We start from the raw sequence: 12,320 nt of genomic DNA, 5'->3' as shown, positions 1-12,320 counted from the left end.
TTTTGGGTCTACCACTTGACTTTTTTGTTCCATACCCCTCAGGATCATTTAAAAAATGCAAAATGACTGTCTTACTGCGTCCAACCTCAGCAGCGATGGCACGTTGTGAGAGGCCTTGCTTATGCAGCTCAACAATTCTACCACGTTCAAAGTCAGACTTGACAGAAAATGACATGGAATCCAGATTTTTGCACAGCTTTTGGCTTTTAAAGACTATGGTCTTAAACTTTTGATCAGCTGAAAAAATCATGTTTGAGTGTAAATGAAAATTCCCTGCTCAAAAGTTCTTGTCTCTTGCACTGATCTTTTCCTTTAACATTGTGAAGCTCTACTTAGAACCTTCTAAAGATCCAATAGTGCAAAATGCAAATTCTTGCTATTTTTTGACTGGTCTTAAGATTTTGATTAGGAGTGTATTCCAACTAATGAAGCGAAGAGATGTGCCACGCCGGGGTCAACAGTGGTGTTAACCATTTAGGAAAATAAAAAAAACAACAACCATAAAGAGCTGAGATGGACCTCCCCACCCTCCTAAAGAGAAAACAAACCCATAACAGAACAACACCCAATGGGTGAACAGTGGAGACAGCAGTGTTACACACAGCAGTTATTCACAGTAAAATGTGAACTAGGAGGTAAAGCAGAGGGAATAGATACATAAGTATATTAAAAAAAAGGTTAATAACTCCTGCCAACTTCAAAATTACTCTAATAGTATGTGCATTATTTTACAACTTTATGATCATTCAATTATAATGTAACCCTCGTCTAAACAACATTGAGAACAGCAGAAAAATGTATTGCATAGTAATATATATCAGTTTAACTTATAGATGCTCCCAAAGATTACTAAATGAAAAATAACTAATAATCAATCATACCTTTAATATCCAAGTGATGTAAATAAACCTTAGATCTAAACAAAATTATAGAAGTACATATTCATATAAACACAGTCTTTGGCTAAGGGCTCATTAAGAACGAGTAAAGCTCAACCAGAAATCAAAGTCTGAACATATTGCATGGCATCCTCGGATGTGGTGAACTCCTTCCCAATACTCTTGTAAGTAATACGCAGCTGCGCCGGGTAGGAAAGTCTGTACTTGACCCTTTCAATGACATGAAAAAGCCTCTTGACCTCGTTGAAGGCCGCCCAAGCGGTATAATCCGGAAAGACCAATATAGTCCAGGCTCTAACTTTAATTCACTGGGATTCTTGCACAGCGTAAAATATTCAGACAATCACTGCAGTAATGAAGCCTGCACACAATTACTCATGGTCGGTCACCAGGTTTGGGTTGAAGAGAAGATGAGACCCATCCACCAGCAGTCCCTTCTCCAGCCTGAATGCTTCTTTCAACAGCACTGCCACAGCGGTAGGAGAGCAGGAGCCAGCGTCCTCCTCCACCCCGATAATCCTGATATTGTTGCAGCATGAACTTGATTCTAGATCCTGACACTTATCTTCCAACATGGTAACTTTAGTAGTAAACCGCTCAAGTGCTGTTTACATACCGGCGGTGTCATCAGTACAACCCATGAGCACCTCCTCCACTTCCCCCACCGAAGCCATTAGCTTAACCAGCTTAGCAACGGTAGCGACATAGTTGCTCGCTAGCTGCGTTTTCACGACCTGCAGTTCAGTCTTAATGGATGACAACGCATCTCCGAGGAACTCTTGCAGCTCCTTCTTAATAATTCCAGCAATATCTTCTTTCAAGGCAGACAATAGCTCAAGTTTTAGGGAGTTGGCGTCCGGATTCACCTGTGTTGGGACGGTATTGACACCCTTTGGCACAGAAGCTGAGGCCTGTGAGCACGGCTTTAGCTGCATCTGATTCGTAAGTGATTTTCTTCTTCCCGACATTGCAATGTGGTGCGAAAGTATGTACTCAGGCCCAAAGTGCAAAAGTGTAGAGAGGAAACAGTTTACAAAAAAGCACAGTAGAATAAGAATTTTAACCAAAATTGGGAGGAGCTACGAAAACCCACATTCTACTCCATTGACCGCTCAACCAGGAAGTCTTTTTTTTTGTTGTTTTATAATCCAATGAATCCCTTTTAAGTTTGTTTTTTTAAATCTGTACAGCATTTTACTATTAATAAAGCAGAGTCATGATTCAGTCTTATTCATGTTTCAAAACTTCCCTTTGTTCTTGTTTTTGTACAAGTTCCTAAAAGGAAACAGACTATAATCAGAATAAATATTTACTGGAGAAAATGTTGACAAAATCCTAAACTCAGGGTTTAGACTTGAGAGCTCAACCCAAAATCTTTCAGGTCTTTAGTAATGTTTTCTTCAATTTTTATAATTATGAAACAGAACCTAAAGAAGACAACTGAGAAAATACAGTTAAAACGGTTGCCTCTACTGCAACGAAACTTTGCAGTTTGTGCCTATGGTTATCATAATTTATCTTTATGATTCATTTCTTAGTTCATGTTTTTACAAAGAACAAATAGAAAAATTGCATTTTCTGCCAAAAATTGTTGAAAAATCTGAAATCGATTTGTTATAGTAAGTAGTTTTATTTCAAAAATTGTACCAAAGAAATCAAAGGTTTTTTTAAAATTCTATGCTTCTTTGAGGCTGACATTCACAGTGTGCGCGCTACCGAAACTTGGCGCCATTAGTGGAAACAACGAAAGAGCTATGGACAACGTTGGCCCTGTGTTGTTGCTGTTTTTTAAACTTATGGGGATTCTCCTGAGACTTCAGGAAGAGAGGCGCAGTGGAAGAAATGCTCTGGATGCTGCGATTGTTGCACAAAGTAGGAAAGCTGTTATCCACCTGAGATTTCAGGCTTTACAGTGCCTTCAGCTGGGGGACAGACAACATAAATGTTGCAGGGCAAGTTAACGCTGTTGTTTATATTCCTAATACTTCGCTACCTTTCCAAAATTGTCTATCGTTGTTTTCTTCGCTCTTTTTATGCTTCAATCTGACCACACCCATGACCAATGAGTGAACAGGAGCTAAGCTTGCGCCACCCACGAAAGCAGGGCCGACCCACTGACCCTACTCCAAAGCAGGGACCGGCCTCCCACATTGGGTGGAGCTGCTCTTCTTTCTAGGAGTTTGGCAGATTTTGTTAGTCATTCAAATCATTGACAACCCAGGGTCCAGTCCAGGAAGCAGAGTTGTAGTCTTACACACCTCTCTGCTGCTTTTCCACTGTTACCCACAGTAACTGCTGTTGCTGAAACAGTCTCAGCTCAACCACGGTCCAAATTAAATAAACCTAAAAATCAGTTTTTGATAAACAGCAGACGCATCAGTGTACCTCGCCCAAAAAAGGGAAGCCGTGGTTCACCCCTGGGGCAAAGCCTGGGAGGGGAGCTCTCCAACGAGCGCCTGGTGGTCATGTCTTGGCTCCTGTTGAGCAATACCAATTAGATATAGTTGGGCTCATCTCTATGTGAACCCAACTCCTGGTGAGGGGCTGGACACTTTCCTACTCTATAGCTGCCTAGGGAGAGACGTGTCGGGCAGGTGTGGGGGTACTCACAAGCCCCCAGTTGAGTGTAGCAAACCTACTGAGTGTGGACTTGGAAACTTGGAATCCAAATTGGCAATCTTCAGGGCCTCTATTACAGATGCAGCTTCCAGGAGCTGTGGCCTGAACATCATTGGTGCCTGCTGAGGCAGCAACCAGAGGACCTGCTGGTGGACACCAGCAGCAATGGAGGCTGTCAAGTTGGAGAAGGAGGCCTTTAGGCCTTTGTTGTCCTTGAGGACTCCCGAAGCAGCTGACAGGTACAGGATGGCCAGAAGGACTAAGACTTCTGTGGTTGTGGAGGCAAAAACTTGGGAATGGGAAGAATTCAGAGAGGCCATGAAGAAGGACTTTTGGTTGGCCTCGAGGAGTTTCTGGCAAACTGGTCGATCACTCAGAAAGACATCTCAGGCTGTGCTTTGTTTGAGTGTGGGACTGCTGACCCAGAATAGTGATATTGCCAAGTGGTGGAGGAAGCGTTTAAAGAGTTGATGTCCTTAATCTGGCCACCATGTCTTCCTTTGAGGAGGCAGAGTCTTGGCACTTGCGGGATGATAAGTCCATTACCATGGCAGAGGTCACTGAGGTAGTCAAAAAGCTCCCTGGTAGCAGGGCGCCAGGGGTGGCCGATAGTCATCCTTAGCTGATAATGGCTCTGGACATTGTGGGGCTGTCATGGTTGACACGACTCCTCAATGTTGCATAGAGAACTAGGACAATGCCTGTGGAGTGGCAAACCAGGGTGGTGGTTCCTATTTTTAAAAAGGATGACCAGAGAGTGTGTTCTAACTATCAGGGGATTGCATTTCTCAGCCTCCCCTGGAAAGTTTACTCTTGGGTGCTAGAAGGGAGGTTCAGACTGATTGTCGATCCTTGGATCCATGAGGAGCAGTGTGGCTTTTGTTCTGGTTGTGGAACAGTGGACCAGATCTTCGCTCTTGCAGGGTTGATATTGGGCCATGGTAGTTTGACTCTCCAGTCTACATGTGTTTTGTAGATCTGGAGAAGGTTTATTAGCCTGAGGCCTTCTGTGGTGAATGCTGTGAGAGTAAGGGGTGCCTGGGTTTCCTTTGGAGGGCTATCTGGTCTCTGTATATCCGAAGCAGGAGCTGGGTCTGCATTCTTGGCACAAAGTTGAGCTTGTTCTCGTTGCGGGTTAGACTCTGCCAGGGCTGTCCCTTGTCTTTGATCCTGTTTGTGGTGTTCATCAACAGGATCTTTAGGAACAGTCGCAGAGATGAGTGTGTCTGGTTGGGTCTCATCTCTGCCTTTTGCAGATTTTTGCTTGGATCTGTTGGTGTCTTCAAGCCATGACCTTCAGCGTGCACAGGAATGGTTCACAGCTGAGTGTGAATCAGATGGAATGAGAGTCAGCTCCTCTATGTCCCAGGCCATAGTTCTCAACTGGAAATGGGTGAAATGATCCCTCCAGGTCAGGGGTGAGTCTTGTCCCCACATAGAGGAGTTCAAGTATCTGGGAGTCTTGTTCACAACTGATGGTAGGATGGAGCGAGAAAAGGATTGACGGATTGGTGCCTCGTCTTCAGTAATAAGATCATTGCTTTGATCAGTTATGGTGAAGAAAGAGTTGAGTCAAAAGGCAAAACTCTATTTACTGGTCCATATATGTTCCAACCTTCAGCTATGGTCATGAGGTTTGGATCATGACCGAAAGAACGAGATCCCGGATACAAGCGGCTGAAATGAGCTGCCTTCGTAGGGCAGCCGGGCTCAGCCTTAGAGATAGGGTGAGGAGCTCTGTCATCCGGGTGGAGCTTGGAGTAGAGCTGCTGCTCCTTTGCATCAAAAATAAATCCTTTTAGGTGGTTCAATCATTTTAGCATCTGATTAGGATGCCTCCTGGGCAACTCCCTTTGGAGGTTTTTCAGGCATGTTCCACTGGGAAGAGACCTCAGGGCAGACTCAGAACTTACTAGAGGGATTATGTATCCTCTCTGACCTGGGAACATCTTGGGATCCCCCAGAAGGAGCTGGAGATTGTTGCTGGGGAAAGGGATGTATGGGTTTCTCTCCTTGACTTGTTGCTCCCACGACCCGACCACAGTTAAGTGGTTGAAGATGGATGGAAAAATCAGTTTTACAAAAAGAAATAATAAAAATCTTATAAAAATAAACACTTTTAATGTTACCAGAACAACAAAAAAAACCATAAAATGCTGATTATTGAACATAAGTTCTCACTGCTCCACTTCCTTACATAGATTTACCTGTTTTTTAAACTAGAAAATGTAAAAAAATTGTTTCTAAAAATTTATTTACATGCCCTTTACACTTAGCCCTAACTCTTTCTCACTGTTGTGTAACAGAATAGTGACCTGAGCCCTATTCTCAGACCTCCTTTCAGCCTTGCCACACAACATTATGGGTTCATACTTTAAAGAAAAGCACAAATGTGATTTCCAAAAAGCAAAGCAAAACAAATAAACAAAAAAACACATCTCTTTTTGGCTTAGTGATTTGTTTCCTCACAGGAAGAAGGTTATGGATTCAAGTACGGGGCTTGTGTGGAGTTTGTGTGTTCTCCCAATGTATGCATGAGTTCTCTGGCTTCCTCCAACCGTCCAAAAACATGCATGTTCAAGCTAGCCGGAGACTCTAAATTGTTCCTAGAAGTGAGTTTGAGAGTGTGTGGCTATGTAACTCATTTGTCTCTATTTGGCCCTGTGATGAATTTGTGACCTGTCTAGATGTATCCTGCTTTTGCCCAAAGTGCTGTTGGGATAAGATCCAGAACCCCGTAACTGTAATTAGGAAGATGCGGCAGATAATGGATGGTTGGATATATATATATATATATATATATATATATACATATACATATGTATTCAATTATTCATGAATAAATATTTTAGTTTTAATAAGTTATATTTATTCATTAAATCAGATGGATCCAGTCAGTTACTTAGATTACTAGCACTTTGTAACCAGTTTGGCAGTATGCTTCGGGTCATTGTCCATTTAGAAGACCCATTTGTGCCCAAGCTTTAACTTCCTGGCTGATATCTTGAGATGTTGCTTCAGTATTTCCACATAATTTTCTTTCCTCATGATGCCATTAGCAAAACAACCCCACAGCATAATGCTGCCACCCCTGTGTTTCACAGTTGGGATGGAGCTCTCAGGCTTGCAAGCTTCCTCCTTTTTCCTTTAAATGTTAAGATGGTCATTATGGCAATTTTAGCTTTGTCAGGCCACAGGACATGTCTCCAAAAATTAAGGTCTTTGTCCCTGTGTGCATTTGCAAACATTAATCTGTTTGGTTTTTTTATTATTATGTTTCTTTTGAAGTAATGCCTTATTCCTGAAAGAGTGGCCTTTCAGCCCATGTCAACACAGTACTCGTTTCACTGTGGATAATAATACACTCTTACCAGCTTCTGCCAGCATCTTCACCAGGTCTTTTGCTTTTGTTCTTCAGTTGATATGCACATTTTGGACCAAAACACGTTCATCTCCAGGACACAAAACCTGTCTTCTTCCTAATTGGTACAATGGCTGGACATTCCCATCTTGTTTGTACTTGTGTATAATTGTTTGTACAGATGAACGAGGCACCTTCAGGCATCTGGAAATCGCACCCAAGGATGAATCAGACTTGGACAAGTCCACAATTCTCTTCCTGATATCTTGGCTGATTTCTTTCGACTTTCCCATGAAGTTACACAAGGAAGCAGTGTGTTTCAGGCGTGCTTTAAATTACATCCACAGGTGTGTCTCTAATTAACTCAGATGTTATCAATACACATATCAGAAGCTTCCAAAGACATGACATCAAATGTCCCAAATTGTTTAATTATATTTAAGTGTTTTTAAACTTTTGACTTTGAAGAAAGAAATACAAATTGCCTTAAAAACATTCTCTCTCTCTCATTATTCTGGCATTTAGCAAATACTTATAATTTTAAAAAACCTAATTGACCGGAAAAAAACAGGAAAAGTTTATTCTGATTTCACGTTAGACAGTAAAAAAAATACACGTCTTTTTATATAGTGTATGTAAACCTCTAGTTTCAAATGTATTAAGAATAAACTTTGTAGCCTTTCACTTCCTCTGGATGACATTATTTTGACTTGCAGTTCTAACGTAAAGAACCTAGGTGTTATTTTTTAAAGTCTTTTACCCCCCCCCCCCATTATTATTATTATTATTAGGCTGGACTATTGTAATTCTTTATTATGGATGTCGAGTTCTAATGAAAGTTAGACCAAAAGATCATATTTCTCCAGTTTTAGCTTTTCTCCTTTGGCTCCCTGTCAAATTGAGAATACAATTTAAAATCTTACTTCTAACATACAAAGCTCTCATCAACCAAGCTCCATCTTATACTTAAGATTTTACTGTTCCATATTTTATAGCACTTTCCTCTCAGACTGCAGGTTTACTTGTGGTTCCTAAAGTTTCCAAAAGTAGAACATAAGGCAGAACCTTCAGTTATCAGGCTCCTCTCCTGTGGAACCAACTTCCAGTTTATGTCCGTGAGGCTGACACCCAGTCTACTTTTAGGTCTTAAAACTTTCGTTTTTGACAAATCCTGTAGTTTGATAGACAGAAACTACACTTGGATCAATCCTTCAGTGTTTGTCTGTGTCTCTTTCCTGTCCTCTCAAACCCCAGCAAATCAAAGCACATGGCCACCCATCCTTAGCCTGGTTCTGCTGAAGGATTTCTTTCTGTTAAAAGGGAGTTTTTCCTTTCCGCTGTTCTCAATGTGCTTGCTCAGGATGGGAGAGTGTGATGAAGTGAAGATTCAACGCAATCTGCTGGCCTACTTAGACAGATAACTTTTACATATTTAACTTTTGTAAAGTCCCCCAAGATGCCTTTTGTTGTGACTTGACTCTATACAATTGAACTGAACTGAATTGAATTGAATAAGCAGAAAAATAGTAGTGTGAATGCTGACCCAGCATTCACACTACTATTTTTGCAAATAAGATTATCCTCCAAGACTTGTGATAAATTACAAAGTGAGATTTGAGGGTTGATGAGGGGACTTACCGAGAGGAAAGCGTGGACAATGTCAGCCTTTATAGAACTGAGAGGCTTGTCCCTGATCACAATGAAGATCTGCTCCTCTTTCTCCAGGTTGATAAAGTTTCCAAACCACGACTTCTTAGCCAGTCTGCAAAGAAGAAACACAGAGATTAGGACCAATGTTGAAAACACAAATTACCAACATGAAGCAACAACATGGGTGTGTTTTAATGGTAACGTTGCAATAAAGGTTTATGTTAAAATGAGAAAACTAACACTAAATATCTATTTTTTCATGTTAGGGTTTATTTTCTATATTATTATTGCCCACAACTGAAAGGTGAATGCGAACAATAATGCCCCTGTGTGTGTAGGTGCGTGCATGTATATGTATGTGTGTTTGTTGGCAAAATATCTCATGAACCACTGGACAAATTTTAATAAAAACTTGCAGAAAATAATCATTAACTGTACCTCTATAACTGATTAACTGTACCTCTATAACTGATTAACTTTTAGAGTTACCCTGATTTAAGATGACTGCCAACTAATCATAAAAAACAAAAAAAATGTCTTTAACTGCGCATAAAACACATACTACACTAATTGTGCTAAAATTAAGTGTGGTAGTAGCTGATTCATACACAACACATACTCTGAGTATTACATCCTGTGATATTGCTTATGTCAACACAACAAGGCAAACAAACAACATCAGCTGACTCATCAGTATTCTAAAGTGTCTCCGGCTGCTTTCAGACTGAGCATATCTTCACACTTTTTCCACAACAAAGGCTTTAGCTCAAAGTCTCTAGATTTGATAATTGTAAACTGTTTCCTGTCACAGTGTGATCTGATGTGATCATCACAGAGAATGTACAGGATATTGGACAAAATCTTAAGAATGCCAAAAAACAAACAAAAAAAACAATTTTATTATCTTCTGGTACAGTCAACTATATCTATCATCCGTCCATCTTCTACATGGTCGAGTTGCGGAGGCAGCAGGTCCAGGAGAGAAACCCAGACATCCTTTCCCCAGCGACACTGTCCAGCTCCTCCTGGGAGATCCCAAGGCCAGAGAAGATACATAATCCCTCCAGTGAGTTCTGGGTCTGCCCAAGGTCTCTTTCTAGTGGGAAATGCCCAGAAAACCTCCAAAGGGAGGTGCCAGAAGGCATCCTAATCAGATGCCCGAAGCACTTCCACTGACTCCATTTGATGTGAAAGAGCAGCAGCTCCACTCCGAGCTCACCCCAGATTATGAAACTCCTCACCTTATCTCTTAGGCGGAGCCCGGCCACACTTCAGCAGCTTGTATCTGGGATCTTCTTCTTTCAGGCAAGATCCATAACTCATGCCCATAGGTGAGGGTTGAAACATAGATGGACCAGTAAATTGAGTGTTTCAAGTCAACTGTTTCTCTACAACATACCAAAGCAATGCCCTCATTACTGTGGACGAGGCCCCAATCTGTCGATCCATCTCCAGTTCTATCTTACCATCACACATGAACAAAACTCCCAGATACTTGAACTCCTCCATGTGAGACAAAGATGTATTCCAAATCCAGACAGAAAATTTAAATCTTTTCTGGTTAGGAACCAGGGTCTCGAACTTAGAGAAGTTCACACGGGCGCACAGTCTTTGGTGCGCATGTCCGGCCTTCCTCTACTGCTTCTTCCTGCTGCTCTGGCCCCTGGCCTGAGGCTGGTCTGCGGTCGTTGTCGGGCGGGTGGGGCGGTGGTGTGCACCTTGTGGTGGTGGTGGTGGGGGTTTGAAGGGTGGGATTGGGGCTCGCTCGGAGGTTGGGCTGCTTCGCCCTGGGGCTGCTCTGGATGGCTGGCTCGTCGGGGCTGGGTGGACTCTTCCTGGCCTGTCTCTCGTTGGGGTCGGGGCTGGGGGCTGGCGGCTGGACCGGGGTTGTCCCGGTGGCACCAGGCTCTCGCCTTGGCTCATGGGCTACTCTGCCCCTACGACGGAGAGCTGGGCTGTCTGCTCTTCTCCACCCCAGAGAGAAAAGGACCATCTCCTGAGTCCAGGGATAGGCTGCCCCTTTGGGAGACGTCACCTGGACCTGGGAGTATAGAGTGTGTATGAGGGTGTGAGTAGGTGTGTTATGTCTTTTTTTTTGTCTGTATTTATGTTGAACGAGTGGATGTGAGTTTCTATATATGAGATCGTGGGTGGGAAGGTGTGAATGGCTGTTTATCTGTCAGGTTGGGTTCTGGGCTGCCACCTCTCCTGGATCATCTTGGGCCCCTCATTAAAATGTGGGGCCAGTGTCCCCCCGTCACACCCCCCACCGGTGGTTGGTGCCTCTGCCTGCCGGTGCGTGGGTGGCTCTTGTCTGGGGCTGTGTGCCGGGGTATGTGCCGGCTCGCCCTGGTGGCTGCTTGCTGGGACCTAGGTGCCCGGGCTCGGTCGGGCCACGGCTGGGGGGTGGTGCGCCCTCAGGGCTCGGATCTCTCTGTCCATGGCCGGATCTGCTCTGGCGTAGCGGGTTGCCGGCGGGGCCTGTGGGCTCGTTGCTGCGGCCCCCTGGGGCTTTTGCATCGTGGCTGCTGGGGGTCGCCTGGAGCTTGCCTCTGCTGCTGAGAACGAGCTTGACTTTGTGCCAAGAATGAGGACACAGCTCCTGCTTTTGTTATACAGGGCAAACCAAAGCCTTTAAAAGCAACCCAGGTACCCCATACTCCTGCAGCACCCCCACAGAATGCTTTAGAGAACTTGGTCATAAGCCTCCCACAGATCTACAAAACACATGTAGACCGGAGAGTCAAACTCCCATTATCCCCTTAGCAACCCTCAAATGATGAAGATCTGGTGCACTGTTCCACAAGCAGGATAAAAACCACATATCTCCCCCCGGATCTGAGGTTTGACAGTTGGTTAGGACCTCCCTTCCAACACCATAGCATAAGCTTTTCCCAGTCCACATTCACTACACATTTGGGTTTACCAGATCTGTCTAGTAGACTCCCCTGTCACTGAATATATCTGCTCAACTTATCAGGAAATGGAGGAACATTGCTTGAATAATCTGCGTTCATTTGTAAAGCAAATCCTGTTTCAGCTTTTAGAGCTGCTGGAAAACACACCAGAGGTGTTGAGTATTTTAGCGTGTGGTGGATTGTTGGTGCCACTAAAGGATTCCTTATCTCTACTCCATTGTTTGTGACAACACAGAGATTAAATTTATAACTCTGTGGAAAAATAAATTTCATAGTTTTTTTCCCCCCATCTATTTGTGTCTGGGTTGAATAGACAACAGGTTCAGGAGGGAAACCCAAACATCCCTTAGCTCCCGTGGCCATCTTAAATGGGGTTGGGAGTTGTAAAGATGTACATTCAGTAATTAGTTTTCATTCAACTTCGTCCAGTGAGATGGTTTGGTATCAGACAGACAGAACCCCACCCCCCACCCCCACAATGAATGTGGATTATTATTCAACAATGACTTAAGAGTATTTGCTCTCATATAACTTTAGAAACATTTTTATTGTGCAACAAAGGGAATAAACCAGTTAGGTGTGACATTTAATTTTACAACACATTTAAATACAGTGATGTTTGTGATGTAAAGACACAAACTGATTGCCATACTTTTTGATGTCTGCAATACATAAAGTAAAATATACAGGTGCTGATCATAAAATTAGAATATCATGAAAAAGTAGATTGATTTCAGTAATTCCATTTAAAAAGTGAAACTTGTATATTATATTCATACATTACATACAAACTCATATATTTCAAATGTTTATTTCGTTTAATTTTGATGATAACAAATGACAACAAATGAAAATCTCAAATTCATCATATCA

At 42.7% G+C, this 12,320-nt stretch overlaps 1 protein-coding gene across 9 annotated transcripts in view; it reads right to left on the bottom strand.

Annotated features, from left to right (window-relative positions):
- The window catches only part of LOC108243991 (serine/threonine-protein kinase BRSK2), a 263,837-nt gene that overhangs the window by 27,442 nt on the left and 224,075 nt on the right, over nucleotides 1-12,320 (bottom strand). For all 9 annotated transcript variants that reach the window (XM_017429805.3, XM_017429801.3, XM_017429802.3 and 6 more), the window contains one exon: nucleotides 8,518-8,641. In XM_017429805.3, the coding sequence (XP_017285294.1) occupies nucleotides 8,518-8,641 (124 nt within the window). The remainder of the gene's footprint in view (nucleotides 1-8,517; nucleotides 8,642-12,320) is intronic.

Source organism: Kryptolebias marmoratus, linkage group LG15, assembly GCF_001649575.2.
Source record: "Kryptolebias marmoratus isolate JLee-2015 linkage group LG15, ASM164957v2, whole genome shotgun sequence".
In the NCBI taxonomy this organism is placed as follows: domain Eukaryota; kingdom Metazoa; phylum Chordata; class Actinopteri; order Cyprinodontiformes; family Rivulidae; genus Kryptolebias; species Kryptolebias marmoratus.
Note: the sequence above shows the minus strand (reverse complement) of the source record. Positions and strands in the feature narration are given on the sequence as shown.